Here is an 18,382-nt window from a genome sequence, read left to right on the forward strand (position 1 = left end):
TAGTGAAATATAGGTAACCTTCAATGTGATAATTGCGTTTTTTCTTTTTTTTTTTTTTCTTTTTTTTTTTTCAAAATCCGCGAGGAGGAGCCCTGTGCAACTTCAAACCCAAGTATGTTACGTCACTTCCTGCTCCCCACTGACACTCCAGCAGAAAAACACAAACATAACATTGCGAGTGGCTTCCGGGGCTTCCACGGTGAGTGCACTCACAAATGTCCAATATTCTCGCCATGTCGCTTTCGAACGACTCCGCTGAGAAGATGACAAGGTTGACTCGATAGCAGATGCCAAGGATGAAGTGATTTTGCGACATGTCACGACGGGACAAGTTAGTTTTAAGCGCACAAGTGTTGACACGGGGGTCGGCGCGTTCGCAAAAGCAGGTACACCGGACCACCGGTTGCAAGTTTTATCACCTGGCAGTATTTATCAGCACCGTGCAGGCCGTGTTTGTGGGGCGATCGCCTCGCCTTTAAGAAGTTTTCTCGACCCCCGGTCCAATTTGACTGGTGTTTAACGTGACCTTGATGGTTCTCGAGTGTATTCGACGACAGGAGTACGATTTTTAGGCTTTATTCTCAAACGACATGGCTCGTGCTTCAGCTCAATGTAAACAGTGACTTTGAAAGTACAGTACCTCGAATTATCCCCCCCCCCCTTGTGGTCTTTGTTCTCACAAAACAGACCTGTTCTTCAGGATACGAAGGTGTCATCGAGGTACTGCTCGACAATCTCTCCTCACCCCCCCCCCCCCCCAGGTGTGTACGGGTTGCTCCGAGTTATAACCAAAATAAATATTTGCATGAAAATACTTCTACCTCACAAACGAGCAAATACATATAACAAAAACAAAAAAAAACTTTTTGGACTGTAGTGTGGTGACTAATCTTGCCTGCTGGGCAAAAGTAGTTGCGCGTCCCTAATTTCCAAATGTCATATTTAAATGTATTGCTTATTTGAAAAACACTTCTGAGCTTCTGAGGAATGGTAATAAAGCAATACAATGAAACAAAAAGTACTGTGTTAAATGAGCAGATACCTTCCAGTGACATTTCTTCTTCTTTTCCTTTCGGCTTGTCCCATTAGGGGTCACCACAGCATGCCATCTTATTCCATCTAAACCGATCTCGTGCATCTTCCTTTTTTCTGGCAGCTTCATCCTCAGCACCCTTCTGCGAATATACTCACTCTCTCGCATCTAAACATGTCCAAACCACCAAAGTCTGCTCTCTAACTTTGCCTCCAACCTCAGCATCTTCATTTTTGCCACCTCCAGTTCTGCTTCCTGTTGTTTCTTCAGGGCCACCGTCTCTAATCCGTACGTCATGGCCGGCGTCACCGCTGCTTTATAGACTTTTCCCTTCCGCCTAGCGGTGACTCTCCTGTCACATAGAACACCAGACACCTTCCACCAACTGTTCCATCCCGCTAGGACCCGTTTCTTCACTTCCTTTCCACACTCTTCATTGCTCTGTATTGCTGACTCCAAGTATTTGAAGCCGTCCACCCTCACCATCTCTTCTCCCTGGAACTTCACTCTTCCCCCACTCATTCACGTGCACATACTGTGTTTTACCTCGGCTAATCTTCATTCCTCTCCTTTCCAGTGCGTGCCTCCATCTTTTTAATTGCTCCTCCGCTAGCTCCCTGCTTTCACTGCCGATCACAACATCATCTGGGAACATCATAGTCCTAGGGGAATCCAGTCTAACCTCATCTGTCAGTCTATCCATTACTACCGAAAACAGGAAGGGTCTCAGCGCGGATCCCTGATGCAGTCCCACCTCCAACTCAAATTCTACTGACACACCTACGACACATCTCACCTTCGTTCTGCTGTCCTCATAAATGTCCTGCACTATTCTAACATATTTCTCCGCCACACTAGATTTACGCATGCAGTACCACAATCCCCCTCTTGGTACTCTGTCATAGGCTTTCTCTAGGTCTACACAAGACACAACGTAGCTGCTTCTGACCTTCTCCGTACTTTTCCACGAACATCCTCAAGGCAAATAATGCATCTGTGTTGTGAAAAGTAAATCATATTCCACTTTTTGACCCTCATAATGTCAAAATTATCGAAAATGTTTTTAAAAAAAAACACCTCAAAGCCATAAAATTAAAACAGATCAAATGAGAAAGATCAAGTACGACAATGGCTGAACGCACCTTTTGTGCTGCATGTCTTAAGCTCTCTTTAATTTACGATAACACACTAATAAAAGTCATAATTACAATGTTTTCTAAAAATGGAAAAACACTTAAAGGCCACACGCATACATACATATATATTTATATATATATAAATATAATGGAAAAACAGTACGCAACAGAACATGTGATGATATACTTTTATGCCGACCCGTTGTCTATTGGTGAACTATGCTAACTCGCTATCCAAGTCATAACTACAAAAAATATTTTTAATGAAATATGCCTCCAGATACGCCACACATATATATATATATATATAAAATACCGAAAAAATGGAAAAACACTAAGCAACTTGGCATGTGACGATGTATTTTTATCTGTCTATTTATCTATCGGTAACTTTTTCCAATTCACATGCAAAGATTATTATGACATTGTTATTACATCCAGTAAAGATTGGTACGAAACACACTTCAAGGCCCATTGAAAGACCGTCAGCAGGGCGGTCGCTGACGGAACCTTCTAGTGCGCCGTGACCAATTATTCTTACGCTCTCTATATGGTGGACTATTCCTGGAAATAAAGGTGTTATTCCGGAATATTGTATTTGACAAGGTGCGTGACAATAAGTGCAAGGCGGCACAAAAGTGTGTTTGCCGTATGGTCGTCAGGCATAATGGCGCTTCCCCCCTTGCGCTATTGTCGGCGACATAATTCATGCCGTTAGCATAATAACCACCCGTAAGGAAGAAAGGATGTTTTCGTGTGCATGCGAATCATAATATTACATTTCCTCATGGTGTGTGGGGGGGGGGGTGGGGGGGCGAACTTGTTTAGTCAACTGCGTCTGTTTGGGGATTGAGAACATTTCTACCATTTCTGGGTATTTAACATTCTCTCTTGGGTGGGAAATTAATTTTCGAAGTCACTGATGGTGTAGAGCATAGGTGTCCAACTCAAGGCCCGGGGGCCAGATCTGGCCCACCGCATGATTTTATGTGGCCCGCAGAAGCGAATCATGTGGATCAACTTTCCATGATTTTTGTTTAAATCTGTACCAAAATATCAAATTGTCATATAAATGATAACGAGATATCACAAGCATTTTTGTGTCGCCAAACAGCAATAGTTGAAAAAACCCATCACCCTCGATTTCTGATTCCAAAACTAGTTCATAAATTTCGTGTGTAAATATGATGAGGCGGTTCAAGATTTTTACGGTTTCACAGTCATAACGGCCCCTTGAGGGAAACCGTAAGTACAATGTAGCCCCCGCCAAAAATTAGTTTGACACCGCTGGTGTAGTGGTTCACATGCCTGCCTTTGGTGCGGGCAGCGTGGGATCGATTCCCGTTCAGTGATGGTGTATCTGCTCTGCGACTGACTGGCGACCAGTTCAGGGCGTAGTCCGCCTTTCGCCCGAAGCCAGCTGGGATGGCCTCCAGGTTTCCCGAAACCCTTGCGAGGATAAGCGCCTTGGATAATGACATGACGAGACAATCACTAAAAAGCTCATCTATTCGCTGAAAATCTCACCCATTCTGTTTTAGTACTCAGGCCGAAGGGATAAAAGATTACTTTGGCGCCATCTGGTGACATCTTTGGTTTGCTGTTGGGCTTCATTCTGTCGACAAGTCAATGTAGTCTACTGTTACGATTTGCCATTATTCATAAACTTGTTTAAATACAAACGCTGATATAAATGACTTAATAGCATTTGTGTAAAATGGCACTGCGCATATTTGTTGTACATTCTACAGCCCACAGCGTTGGTTCTTTTTTGTCCGTTTAAAGCTCTTTGTTGCCATCTTGTGGCATCCATAACAAATCCAAAAATCTTGGACAAATGCTGTGTTACGCTTTACTGTACGTCGACGGAGTGGAAGCACGGCATCTACTCCGGGGGTGTCATACTCATTTTTGTCACGGGCCACATTGCAGTTCGGGTTTACCTCAGAGGGCTGTTATAACTGTGAAACCATAAAAATCATTTATCGCCTCATCATAATTCACACGTGAAATTTATGAATTACTTTTGGTAATGTTTTTTTCAACTATTGTCGATGTTAGGTGACATAAATACGCTTGCAATACCTCACCATGATGATTTATGATATGACAATTTGAAATTTTGGTACAGATTTGGACAAGAATCACGGAAGTTGACATACATGATTTGCCTCTGCGGGCCACATAAAATCACATGGCGGGCCGGATCTGGCCCCCGGGCCTCGAGTTTGACACACGAAGGCCACTATTTGAGGAACGACATCGAGATTGCCTTTTTCCCCATCTCTGCTGTTTTTTTCTTCACTTTTGCGTGTGTCTTTTCTCAGCCGGGGAATGTGATCGGATGCGCTGTTGAAAAGCGGTTCCGCTTTGCTCTGCGCCGCATCAAAGGTAAGAACTCGGCGGATCCGTGAGAAACTCTTGTGAGGGGAACATCAAACTCGAGCTATTTGGGTGTTACGGGATGATTCGTCTGAAATCGATAGTCCTGATCAGGCCGGATAAGACGAGGCGGGCTGTCTTCACCTGGACGGGGTACGGGGATAAAATCTAGTTTGAGTGACGTGATCACAATGTCGTCGTGATATTCATATTCACACGGCGGGTCCGTCCCACAAATGAACATTTATTTATTTTCACCGCCTGTTTTGACTGCAGGTCAGTGGCGAGTTGTAAATTTGGTTTGACTGGAAATGCCACCGTTCATCAAGTGTTGTTGTTTGGAAAAAGTGATTTTGGAATTTTTTGTATTTCTATTAACGCTATTTTAAATGACGGTCGTCACATTAATTGCTGAAAACAAAAACAAAAAAAAAGAGTGGAATAGTAAATTTAACTTCTTCTTCCACGGATCACATGACTGGCATCGTATATGCAGTATGTGCCCTATCAAACGGAGGTACAACAATTAATTGATTGACAGCTTATCAATTGTCAAAATAATCAACAATTTTATCAATTACCTTGTTTTTGAATCAAGGCATAAAAAATATTTTCCACTTGATTCACCGAGATATTGAAAAAAAAGCAACAGTTGATCTATACCAGATCAGATACATGGTTCTTCAAAAGCAAATATTTTTCATAAAAATGCTGCATGCAATGCTAGTACTACTTTGTGAATAAATAAATAAATAGATATGGCTTGTAAAAGGGAAAAAAGAAAATGCTTTTTGTTAGATTTAGAGGCAGTCATGTTTTCAAACAAGGCCTGGTAGTATATAATAATCACCATTTGTGGTTATTTTTGTCAATATAGCATAGTTGTCAAACTCAAGGGCCGGGGGCCAGTTCTGGCCCACCAAATGATTTTATGTGGCCCGCAGAGGCAAATCACGTGGATTACCTTTCCGTGATTTTTGTTCAAATCTGTACCAAAATATCAAATTGTCATATCATAAATCGGGGCTCAGCAACCTTTTCGAGGCTGAAGGCTCCTTCGTGAAGGGCTACGTGACCTGTTTGCGGCAAATTTCCGACTCAGTTCATTACACGGACATAAAATATTTTTGTTTTAATTTATTGTAGTAAATGACATTACAGGTATTTTAAAATTTTAATTCACGTAAGCAAGTCAGATTCAGAATTTAAAGCACAAATAATACTCACAATTTGTGGCCTACGGTATTTTTAGAACATACTTCACGGGCGCCTTATATGGTCCTCGCGGGCTACCATTCGCCCGCAGGCATCGCGTTGGTGACCCCTGTCATAAATGATAGCGTTGAGATATCACAAGCATTTTTGCGTCGCCAAACAACAAAAGTTGAAAAAAACCCACTGCCTTTAATTTCTGATTCCAAAACTAGTTCATAAGTTTCGTGTGTAAATATGATGAGGCGGTTTAAGATTTTTTTATGGTTTGACAGTCGTAACGGCCCTCTGAGGGAAACTGTAAGTACAATGTGGGCCCCGCCAAAAATTAGTTTGACACCCCTGCTATAGAGGGTCAGTTGTATAGTGGTCAGATGAATATTAAATTGGGGAGACTGCAAAAAAATAATAATTTAGGGCTTTTTCGTGCCACGATACATCACCAAAAAATGATCGTGGAATCGTTTTCATGCATGACTCCTTAAGCAGTGCTTTTCCCTTCAAAAAAGTCACGGATAAGTTTGTCAAATAGTTCATGTCTTTGCTTGTTGGGGGCTAGAGCAGGTCTAAAAAAGGGCAGGCGGCCAGCGGGGGGGGGGGTCAGATGGCAGCGCTAGAGCGGCCCCCACATGCCGTTCCACGTTTTGCCTTCCTTGTTCGTTGACGTGATCATGCCAACGAGCTATTTTTAAAGCTTTTATCGCCGCTGCCTCTGACGCCCGCGTGAGCTCTCGGCTCGGCGCGCTCCGCGGGCGAAATCTGAACTCCCGTCACAGAAACACTGTGGAGGTTCAAATCTTTTCCCATAGGAAATAAATTTAAATTATATAATCAGTTCAGTTCCTGAACTGTCATGCGAGTTTAAAAAGGAAGCTCAAACTGTTGAAACAGTCTTAAGTTGGATAAAACAAAAGGAAAAGTGTCTGCACTTACCGTAATTCCCGGCCTACGGAGCGCACTTGGGTTATAAGCCTCACCGAGTACATTTGTAAAGGAAATACCATTTGGTACATACATACGCCGCAGCTGTGTAAAAGCCGCAAGTGCCCACATTGAAAGCCACATTGAAACACGAGATATTTACAAAGGAAGTCGGTGCACAGAGTTTAATGCTAACGCTAGCACCGTGCTAACGCTAGCGCCGCGCTAACAGGGCCGGAACGATAAAAGTCACTTCCTCTGTTGAAAGAGTTCAAATGTGCTCAGGAGTTCAATTTTGTCACCCCAGGGCTGGACGATGGATCAGTCCTCTGATGGGGAGGAGGCTCGCACCTTCGTGCAGGTCATCAGCGACAAGTACAACACGGAGAACTTCCCCTACGGCCAAGGCGTGGGCGTCGTGGTGCTGCCCTCCCCTCCTGGGTCGCCCGTCAAAGGTGAGCGCCAGTTGCCGGTACGATCCTGTCGTCGTTTTTGTCACGATGGCAGGCGTTTCCCCCATTCGCAGGTCGCCTGTTTTTGCCCAGCGTGCTGGTTCTGAACGACTGCGGCATTAGAAAGGCGGGCAACAGGTCCGAAATCGCCGCTTTCTGTGCCCACGTGGTCGAGCTGGACCTGTCGTACAACGAGATCGACGAGTGGGCCGAGGTCAGCCAAACGATTACCGCGTGTTTCCGTTTCTCACCTCTAAACCTGACTTCAACCCAAAAAAATGAGGCAGAGGCTTTATTTCTTAATGTTTGAACGGATTTTTCAAAAAATGAGATTAGGATTATGCACTGTTTTGAACATTAATTTTGTAATTTTTAATCCACATATTGTTCGAGGTCGCTTGTGTTTCACGTGGAGAATCACTGGCCTATCTATTGAGTTTTTGATTTCATATCTTTAAGCCTTGGCAGCGCTCCATGTGCTTTTTTTTTTTTTTTAATTATTAACTTCTCCCACCATATTTTCAGCGTCAATATGAATGTTTGGCGTCTTCATCACTGCTCAGCAGCAGAAAACCACTTGACATCCAAATGTCATTTTTCCCGGGGTTGACAGATCTGCGCCATCGTTTCCAACGTCCCCCGCCTGGACTTCCTCAACCTGAGCATGAACCCGCTGAGCGGCACCACGCTGGAGCCGTGCATGGCCGAGGTATTCGCCCGGGTGCGCCGCCTCGTCCTCATCAACACGCACGTCAGCTGGGACACCGTGAACACGCTCACGGGAAACACGCCAGAGTGAGTCGAACCTCAATCGCTGACGATAGCACAAGGGCAGCAGGTTCGACTAAGTCAGGAACTGTTAACTTTTATGTGTTTCCTGGTTTGCCCCAAGGTTGCTGGAGCTCTTCCTGTGCCTGAACGACTACCACTCCGTGTCGCAGTCCTGCGCGGCCTGTCCATCGCTGCGCCTGCTGCAGATCACCGACAACCACCTCCGCGATTGGGGGGACGTGCGCAAGTTTGGGGTGATGTACCCCGGCCTCCGCGAGCTGGTGCTGGCCAACAACAGCGTGGAATGCGTGGGCGACACGCAGGAAACGCTGCAACGCCTCTTCCCCAACCTGCGCTGCATCAACCTCAACAACTCAGGTCAGGAGAGACGCAGCCAATGCGCTGTGATGTTCTCTAAGAAAGATGGAAAGTATGAAATTGGATGTTATTGACAGGGAATTTGTGGAAAATCGTAATTGTCGTTTACATGCTTTATATTTCCTACCAAGAGTCTGATGTCAATTTTGGAGTGACACAATGCCCTACGTACAATAATTAAAAATGGACGATTAATTGATTTATGTACACAATGAATGACCGTAATTCCGGGCCGACAGAGCGCACCTGGTTACAAGCCTCACCAAGTTCATTTGTAAAGGAAATACCATTTGGTACATACATACGGCGCAGCTGTGGGAAAGCCGCAAGTGCCCACATTGAAACCCACATTGATACACGATATTTTTACAAAGATGGTACACAGAAACAGTTTAACGCTAACGCTAGCATGCTAAGGCTAGTGCTAACGCTAGTGCTGTGCTAAAGCTAGCACTAACACTAACAGGGCCAGTTAAAATAAGACTTACCGGTCAATATCACTCAGACACGCCAGTAACACAGCAGCAACGCGCTAGCACAGCACTAACGCTAGCGTACCGCTAACAGGCCCGGTAAAAGTCACTTCCTCGGCACATATATTCCACCGTTCTCATTCTCTCCTTTTCCGCTCGAATGCCCCCTTGCGGCCGTTAGATAAAAAAATGCACAAATTAGCCCCATCACCGCATAAACCGCAGGGTTGAAAGCGTGTGGGGGGAAAAAAGTCGCAGCTCGTAGGCCGGAAATTACGTTTTTGTTTTTTGTTTTTTTTTAACTGAAAGCTATCAGATTTTTTTCTCTGCTAGTCAGTGTCTAGAAATGTATGGTATTTGTAAATTTGCAAACTTGTCGTCTAAATCCGGACAATTTTCTGTGGCGCAGGGCTGAGTAAATGGGAGGACATCGAGAAGCTGAACTTTTTCCCCAAGCTGCAAGAACTCAAAGTGATGGGGATTCCGCTGTTGCAGCCGTACACCTCACAAGAGCGACGGAGCCTCCTTTTAGCGCAGTAAGGCCAAACATACTGTACGTAGTGCGCCCTGGGAACTCGTCTTCACTTTTGTTCCAAGTCCTTTGACGTGTTCGTATTCAGGAGCTAAAAGAGACTCAGTACAAAAAAAAAAAGGGACGATATTTTAATGTTTCGTGTTTCCAAATTGCTGCCCCCCCCCCCCCCCCCCCCCCCCCCCCCGCAGGCTGCCAAATGTCTTGGTACTGAACGGAGGGGCGGTGTCCGACAGCGACAGGGAAGCTGCTGAGAGGTTCTTCATCCGGTACTACCAGGACTGTCCAGAGCAGGAGTGCCCGTGCCGGTACGAGAACGCAAAACATATCAACAGCAGTGCGCTGCATTATTTAATATTCTGCCAGTACATCTGTTACTTCTTTTTTCTCTGCAAAGACGCTCTGTTGTCCTGTAAGATGCTAATGCTAGCTTAGCACGCGCTAAAAAAGACCAAATGGCGAAATGCAATGGAACAGAACTCAACCTTTATGAGTAACAACAGTACTGTCATTGTATGAGTAAAACAACAGTTTCATAGTATTCTGTATTTTGAGTTCCTGAAGATGGAACCGTCTCGTCTGCCACTACTTTTGTCCAATTAATATGTTAACTTGGTGACCACGTGATAGACCGTGTTCTTCACTGCAAGCATTCCACTTAACTTGGTAGAGGAAAGTGGAGTCCCTAACTCGGATTGGGTTGGTGTTTGGTGGACGGGGTGGGGGGGACTAACATTTAGTGGGGGGGACAATACCACCACTCTCTTCCCACTCAATGACTCCTTTGTGCACATGATTCTTTAATTGGAAAACGGATACACAAGGTAGCAGGTAGATTTTTGTAAGCACATGTACCAACGTTGTCACTCTTAAAATGTTAAATGAGTATCGTTTTGTATATATATATATATATATATTTTAGATCACAGAAGATGACCATGGTTTTGGAAAGAAGGACTTGGTGGGCTGCAGGGGTAGTGTCTCTGAATCAATTGAGCAATTGAAGAAGTTTGAAATAAAGTAACGTTTCATGGGAGACGCCCACACATTTAGACCACTTCACTTAACACAAGGCATTAATCGTTAATCGGCAGATAATAAAAAGCAATTACAATGATGCCTCGATTCTCGACCACAATCCGTTCCAGAAAACGGTTCGAGAAGTGAATTGTTCAAAAACCGAATCGATGTTTCCCGTTACAATGAATGGAAAAAGAAATAATGCGTTCCACGCCTAAAAAAATTGGGCTTTTTCAAGCATTTTTTTTAGCTTTTCATGATAATAAACTGCATAGTAGAAATACATGTATAGTTTAAATACTTTATATCATAAAATAATTTAAGAAATTAATTTTATTTTTTGCTAAAAAATTTATGCTTTAGTAGTAGAGTATGCTAGGCTGGGAGTGCATTGCCGTATCTGCAGCTACTCGGCCCCCAGCCTTGTAAACTTTTTTTTATTAACAAAAGTGCAGAATAACTTTAAACAAGCAACTTGCCTTCTTTGGAGCCATGATTGGGGATTAATACGGTGGTCATCGATAAGAAGAAAAACAACAGTCACTACCGGGACAGGTCTGTGTATAGAGGCTGCGTTATACAGAATAACAAAAGTGCGTTGGTTGTAAATGTAAAGCATACATTTTAAGCCAAAAATAAATATATTTCTTAAATTATTTTATTATATGAAGTATTTAAACTAGTCATGTATTTCTACTATGCAGTTTATTATCAGGAAAAGCTGAAAAAAATGCTTTTAAAAAAAAAAAAACATTAGGGTTGGAACGCATTATTTCGTTTTCCATTCATTGTAATGGGAAACATTGATTCGGTTTTCGAACAAATCACTTTTCTGACCGTTTTCTGGAACGAATTGTTGTCGAGAACTGAGGCATCGCACCAAAATATGCAACTTTTTTTTGGTATCTGAAAATCCTTCTGTTTGAAGACAGATTGCTCTTCATTGGTCAGCGAAGGACAGCGATGTCTGTATTAAATATAAATAAAACAGAGGACAAAAACAGTACCATCTGTCGAGCCCGGCCACGAAATAGGACCGCTTAGGAGGAGGGAGTAGACATTGAAGTTAAATTAATCTGTTCATCAAGAGGTTCAGCAGTTCTTAAATGTCTTGTGTAACACTTGCAAGTCATTGAGAAATAGGCATAGCGTGAAAAGACCCGGCGAGCTGTGCAGGAAGTATTAGTTGCAGAAGGAGTGAGCGGACTGAAAATGAAACGGGACCAAGAGGGGACTGAAAGGACACCGGACTTCACGGCAGAGGAGATTTTGAATGTTCCATTGTGATGAGAAGAAGGCAGCGAGATCGACATTTTTAACCTTTCACACAAGTGTAGTCGATGTCCCTGTCCCAAGGTGTCTTGATATTGTCCATGAACCTTTTGTCGAAAGAACTAAGCGTTCAGAAATTAGCTTGTTTTGAGGGGCCAATGGGAAGTCCTGATTTAAGACCAAAAAGTGAATGGTGCACGCAAGCCCTGGCAACGACAATATCTTGGGGTTTTTCCTCATGGAGACAAAATTTGATCCCGATCTTCAGCCAGCCTAGCTTCTGAATCATGCGCTGTGAAGCTTGGGTAAATTTGCCAAATTGGGCTGTCTCAGGTGACATGGTGGGATAACTGGTAAGAGCGTCTGCCACACAGTTCTAAGGACGGGGGTTCAAATCCCAGCGTCACCCGTGTGAATTTGCGTGTTCGCACGTTCTCCGAGCACGCCGGTTTCCTCCCACATCCCAAAAAACAGACAATCATTGAAGACTCTAAATTGCCCCGAGGTGTGCTTGTGAGTCTGACTGTTGTCTGTCTCCATGCGCCCTGTGATTTGGGGGGGGGCTAAGTGGGTCAGAAAATGGATGGCCTGTCCGAGTTAAAAGCGACAATAACACTTTCAGAAATGGGCAGCCGGCAAAAGATTGATTCCGTTGTTTATGTATCTCACAGGTACAACGAGCTGGTGTCCAAATACGGTCGTCTCGCCCCGTTGGCCGACGTGGACCTGAGCCCCCGGAGGACAACGGTGGAAGTCCGCTGGGGCGACAGGGTCGAGGCAGTCAGCCTCCGCTTGGAACAGACGGTGGGTGACCTGAAGAAGCAGCTGAGGGCGCTTCTTCAGCTGCCCGCCAACGGGGTCAGGCTATTCTACATCAACCGGGAAATGTGTTCAGTGGTCGGACCAGAAGAGTTGAAATGCGGCTTCCGCGCCCTCCACTCGTACAGCATTCGAGACGGAGACGAGATCCTTATCGTCCCCAAGGTCAAAGGTCGTTGTAGCTCCTCACATCTTTGAGGTCTGACGCTCAGGGATTTTTTTTTTTTTTTTTTTTTGGGTGGGGGATTCAGGGGACTCGCTGAATCTGAATACTTACTGGATTATCTGACTTGAATTTATGTGATTTTATGCAACAAAATGTTGGCGCTAGTTCAAGGGCCGCTGGTTGTGAGAAGACCCTCGGACGTGTTCGTGTTTATTTGCGCCTGCTTCTTTGTTTGGCTCCATCCCGTTCCACAACGCGAGTCATATCGTCATGCCCCCTCCCCGAGTCGTCGTCACCTTTTCTCACATGTGAAAATGTTTGTCAATATTGAATATGTTTTAATATTTATGATTGTTGGCCCCGACAAGTTGCGGACCCTGATTCACTATTAACACAGCGCCGAGCAGGAGCTGATTGGATCATTTTAGTAAACAGAAAAAAATGTGGTGGCACAGTGGAGAAGTTGGAAAGCCTCACAGTTCTGAGGATCCCGGTTCGATCCCGGCCTTGCCTGTGTGGAGTTTGCATGTTCTCCCGGTGCCTGCGTGGGTTTCCTCCAAGTGGGCACTCCGGTTTCCTCCCATTTCCCAAAAACATCCAACATTAATTGGACACTCAAAATTGCCCCAAGGTGTGATTGTGAGTGCGGCTGTTTGTCTCCATGTGCCCTGCGATTGGTTGGCGACCAGTTCAGGTTTTACCCCGCCTCCTGCCCGTTGACAGCTGGGATAGGCTCCAGCACGCCCCGCGACCCTCGTTAGGATAAGCGGCTAAGAAAATGGATGGATGGATAAAATAATGTATCGTTTGTCATCCTATGGTCAGGAAGGGGCAAAGGAGGGAGAGAAACACACGCTGATTATCTTCATACGTGCGTACCAGGCCTGAATTGCTGACCAATCACAAGCCTGAAAGCTTTTACTGCTTTACATCGTCCAGACGTTAAATACCAACCGTGATCCGATAGATCGATGACCCCCTTCGGTTTTTAATTTTGGTACGGATGGCTTTTCTACTTGTTTACTGGCAACATGTTTTTGCTCGGACTTGGAACGATTTTGCTCGAGGTCATTCTTAAAAGTTACAAATGCAAAACACTCAACCTCAATGATGCTGAGGTGATCGGAGCGGCTTGAGCAAACATTTTTTTTTTTTTTTGTCTTTGAATCTTACCCGGATACGACGCAGAATTTGAGTGTCACCGAACGGGAACTAAACACCTCTGTATCGAGTGGGCTGGCTTGAGCCTGAATGCTCCCCCTTCTCACATCTCTCTCCCTCCCTCACAAACCTGACACCTCGAGTGTCCACTCTTTTTACACCATGCGGGGTCCTGACCTCTCCCACTGGCTCACTTTGGCGTTCAAGAGAGAAATTCCCACCAGAAGGAAGGGGGCTGGATTTAACCTTGAGAGACCCCCTTCCCCACCGCCTACTAGATGGTATCCACCGCTCTACATGGGCACTTTTTCTATTGGTACAACCGGGCATGACCAGGCACGATCTCGATTACCGGATCACTCTTTGGTTGAGCATTTGATGAAACTCACAGCAAGAAATTGAAAAAAAAAAGTTACGGTCAGCAGAATCAGGGTGGTATCTCGTTTGTTTATAGTCCAGGATAAATTGTCGGGTTTCAACACCAGCACCCAGTTCCAGTCCACACAGAAACATGTTTCAGTCTACCCGCAAGAATCTTTTTTTTTTTTTTTTTAAACTGGGGCCCAGAGTGGATAGACCTCAAAACGCGACCCCGTGCGGATAGATCTCAAAACGTGACCCTTGTGAGGATAAGCAACTTGGAAAATGGGGAAAATTAAGTTGCCCCTGGGTTTCCTTTTGTACGACACGTTTTTTTTTCCCTGAAGTGTTGACACAAGGTGGAATTTGTGATGTCCTAACTGATGAGGGAAAATGTCTTCTAAGACAACCGGAACGGTCCAGTCGCGATCGGTTCAATGCTCCGAAAATGAAATGAAACGAGTCAATGACAAGATTAACACGCTCATAAATCGGTGCACTCGTAAGTCAGCAAAAGTTGGAGGAATACGATGGTGTTTTATGAAATTATAAAAATGCCCAGAACGAGGCGAGCGAGCTGGTTGGTACCTTGCAGTGGAAAATAGCATACATTAACCCAAAATATAATATCTCGAGAAATCACTAAATCTGAAATGTTTCTGTAAATTTCCAAGTTGCGAAAATGTCATTAATTTCAAATATCAAGTTTACACAAACTGAGTGGATAAAATGTACGTTTGCTGCTTGTGGTTTCAAACTCAGGACCTTGCCTGGATACTTGGCACTAGACTGTTGTACTTTGGTTCATTTCGTACTGAGTACCCACAAACTTCGCAAAAAGACTCGAGTTTACCTTTACGTTTGGGGATATCTAAGAAACAAGTTTTGGATTGGGGTTTTATATATATATATATATATATATATATATATATATTTTTTTTTTTTTTTTTTTTTTTTTTTTTTTTTTTTTTTTGTGGGTGGTATTTGGTGACCTGAAGCTATCTTGGGGAAACCGGTAACCGGAAATAATTGCCAAATGGTGTTGGTTTTCATGAGTTTTGAGATGTACTTTTCATACTGGATTTGATAAGTCACTTGTGGACGTTTGTAATGCACCCATCACTCTCAAGCTTGTTCGCATGTGAATTTAGTAAGATTTTGTACAAATCCTAACCTGTAATGTGCTTAATTGAATAAGCACCTCCTAAAATCTTTACAGCTAAGGTCTGGTATTTATTGTTTTTTCAATAGCAGATTATTATGAAAACAATTTATGCCCAAACTGCTTTGAAATGTTTGCAAGACCTTGCTTTGTTTACCTTTTTAGTTCAAATCTCAACTGAATTTTTGCAAGAAAAAGTTGCACCCTCACTCACAGAAAGATTTAAAAATATAAGTAAACTGCCAGTGCCTGATTGTTTGCGCTCTACTGTCCAGGTTTATTAATTTATATCTTTTTGCTTGTTATTGTCAGTGGTGGATTTTTGTTATTTTTATCAATAGCAAGCCATTTCCACAGCTGTACTCAATGTATAATGTTGCTTTGGTGTGTCCTAAAGAAATAAATTATGATCGTGTCCTATAACTGTGTTTTCGAATTTTTTACGAGAAACTTTTCGAAATGTTTCAGGTGGTCGACTCATCAAGAAGTCGCAAAGTTTTGAGGGGATTCAGAAGGGTTTCATTTCTGGCTGGTCTACTAAGTCTCTTCACCAGGGAAAAAATAGTCCATCCCATGTGTTGTCAGACTGGGTCGCGTTTACAGAATATTCCTTTCCAATTAACCCCCACCCCTCATTCTCTTCCGACGACAGGGTGTTTAATCCTATTTGGAATGTTGGTTCCAGAACCACCCGTTTAATAGAACAGTCACCATCTTTTCTGTCAAAATCAAACATTTCTATTCAGCTTCTTTCTAATCGGGTTACCGTCTGATAGGGAATTCCGTCGTTGCCTCGAACTTAAAGCTGATTCTGATTCTGATATGGAACAAAACATCTTGGCAGCTAAGGTGCAGTTGCTACACTCCGCCCCATCTCACTATGGAATGATGGCGAGGGCAGTGGTGTAGGAAGGGCCTTAACTAGGTGTATTGTGCACTTCAAAGAAGGAATCATGGAGGGTAAAGGTTTGGGTTTCTGGAAGAAGTTTCAGCTCGTCTTGAATGGGCATTAAGAAGTGAGGGCAAAGCCATAGGTGACCGCCGGGATCAGAGGTGGCCCATTCCCTAAATCGATGGATAAGGTGACTCCAGAGGGGTCTCCAGTCATGGACCTGCTTTGTCAAGGTCAGGCTTGATGGGTTTTCCGGACATTAGTGAGAGTCGGACTGCATCAAGTAACATGTTAAAAGGTTTTTACTGAAAGAGAGACCTCGAGCCTCTTCTGGGTGTCGCCCATGTATAGAAAGAATGTATAGAAACTGCTAGTTCAATTTCTGACTCATTCTATGTCACGAGCACAAAACAGCAGTTTGTCCCTGTGTGAGTTCGTATCAGGACACCGCCATCTTTTTCACCTTTTTCATTCAGCGCTTCTCCCAAAACCTCTCCTGGGCCACCTGGTCATTGGTAACTCTTGATATCCTCAAGCCTTTGTGCAGTTCCGCCTTTCACCGGTCAGTACCTGTCCAATTTATGCTGAGTCTTAGAGGTGGATCATAAAAGAAGCCTCAGCTAAGAGAGCTTTAGTGCATCTTAATGGTACCAAGGGTCCTGGCCTCACTCCCGGAGCCTTTCACATGTCTTACTCCCTCCTTCCCACCTCTCCAGTTACCCTCCACTGTCCTGCTGCAACAAAGCCTCGACTCAGCGCCCTTCAACCCGCTTTCCCAGACCCCATCACCAAAAATCCACCTGAGAGTTCCCCCCCCCCCCCCTGCTATCGGCCGAGCATCTCCGGCAACTATGTGTCTTGGGTATCCTGGAAAATTTACGCTTTGCTCGATTAAAAAGGAAGTGAGACATAGTATCCAAAGTGGCTCATGTTAATTCTGTAACGTTACCTTGCATACATCTTTGGAAGGCCGGTTTAAGGACTTGAGGTTTCCCTCGTGAGGTGCTATTGTTTGAGTGTTTTAGTCAGTTTTAGTAAGCCAAGTAATTTCAGGAGTCCAAACTGGGGTGTTCTGTCGTTAGCATCTTTAGCAAGTAAGATTAAAATATCTTGAGTTGATTTTTATGGCCATGTATGCACAGTGTTCAGGGAAAAGCAAGGACAGCAGCTCCCAAATTCTTCACGTGTCACATGACATAATCGGCCCATAAAGCGGATTCTGATTGAGAAGACTGTTTATGTTCACGGTTGTGTCACAAATTTGATTGAATTTTATTGATATTCTTTTGGGGGATGAATAAAAACAGCTAAAACATTCTGATGTTTTCCACTGCACATATATAGTCATTTGCTCGAGAGATTTCAAAACCACTCATCTAGAACCATCCGGAAAATGAATGAAATGACAATTTAGAGAGAACTGATTTTCATTTAAGTACGGAAGCGTATTACTGCCACAACAACAACAAAAAAAGGTCGCATTTCAATTATGTGAAAAGTTTCACAGAAATATGTGATCATTTTCATCTTCATCAGAATGTTTTAGCTGTTTTTATTCATCCTCCAAAAGAATATCAATAAAAGATTAAGTTAAATTTGTGACACAACCAAATGATCACATATTTATGTGAAACTTTTCACATAATTATATGAAACGTGACCTTTTTTGGGGGGGAGTGGCAGTAATATGCTTCCGTATTCAAGAGATTTTTATCATTCTTTTTTTTTTACAGGCAACCAACAATCTCAATACTTGGAGAAATCTGGCTTCCATGTAATGTATTTTGAAATATTTTTTTTTTTTCTGTATGTAAATATATGAAAAAGAACTATTGATTTTCCTAAATAAAAAAAAATGAAGAACCTGATTTTCTTAAAACTTGTATCTCAATTGTTTTTGGGGGGGGGCAAAAACATTGAAATCAGTTGGGTTTTTTTTTCATATTGAAACAAATGAAAAGTAAAGAAAAGTTGTACTGTAAAATTGTAGATATCTGGTTGTCATATGACTTGTATCGCCAATTAAGCCAAATTACTTCTAGATGCAGTAATGGTTTCCGCGAATTGTTTGCTAACGTAGCCAAATGTGGAAGTTCATTTCTCTCCATCATTATTTCACATGTCTAATCTGCCTCAACTCTCTCGCCACTGGACATTCCTATGCTGTCCCTCCCCCTTTTCCCCTCCCCTCTTGCACAAACGCTCATCTCCTGTTAAATTGAAGTCAATCCCGCTGAAGT

The 18,382-nt window shown here is 43.5% G+C and overlaps 1 protein-coding gene across 4 annotated transcripts; it reads left to right on the plus strand.

Annotated features, from left to right (window-relative positions):
• The first annotated feature begins 83 nt into the window (after positions 1–83).
• LOC133491904 (tubulin-specific chaperone cofactor E-like protein) lies at positions 84–14,978 on the plus strand. 4 transcript variants are annotated; one of them, XM_061803621.1, is made up of 10 exons: positions 94–199; positions 688–720; positions 4,497–4,560; positions 6,992–7,139; positions 7,211–7,350; positions 7,750–7,931; positions 8,029–8,285; positions 9,168–9,294; positions 9,482–9,598; positions 12,254–14,978. In XM_061803621.1, the coding sequence occupies exons 4-10, from the start codon at positions 7,001–7,003 to the stop codon at positions 12,597–12,599; spliced, it is 1,308 nt and encodes a 435-aa protein (XP_061659605.1). In that variant the 5' UTR covers positions 94–199; positions 688–720; positions 4,497–4,560; positions 6,992–7,000; the 3' UTR covers positions 12,600–14,978. The 4 variants fall into 4 exon arrangements, with proteins under 4 accessions (XP_061659604.1, XP_061659605.1, XP_061659606.1 ...); XM_061803620.1 differs by lacking the exon at positions 688–720 and having other exon boundaries at positions 84–199; XM_061803622.1 differs by lacking the exons at positions 94–199; positions 688–720 and adding an exon at positions 206–386.
• The last annotated feature ends 3,404 nt before the right edge of the window (positions 14,979–18,382 follow it).

Source organism: Syngnathoides biaculeatus, chromosome 18 (assembly GCF_019802595.1).
Source record: "Syngnathoides biaculeatus isolate LvHL_M chromosome 18, ASM1980259v1, whole genome shotgun sequence".
NCBI lineage: Eukaryota > Metazoa > Chordata > Actinopteri > Syngnathiformes > Syngnathidae > Syngnathoides > Syngnathoides biaculeatus.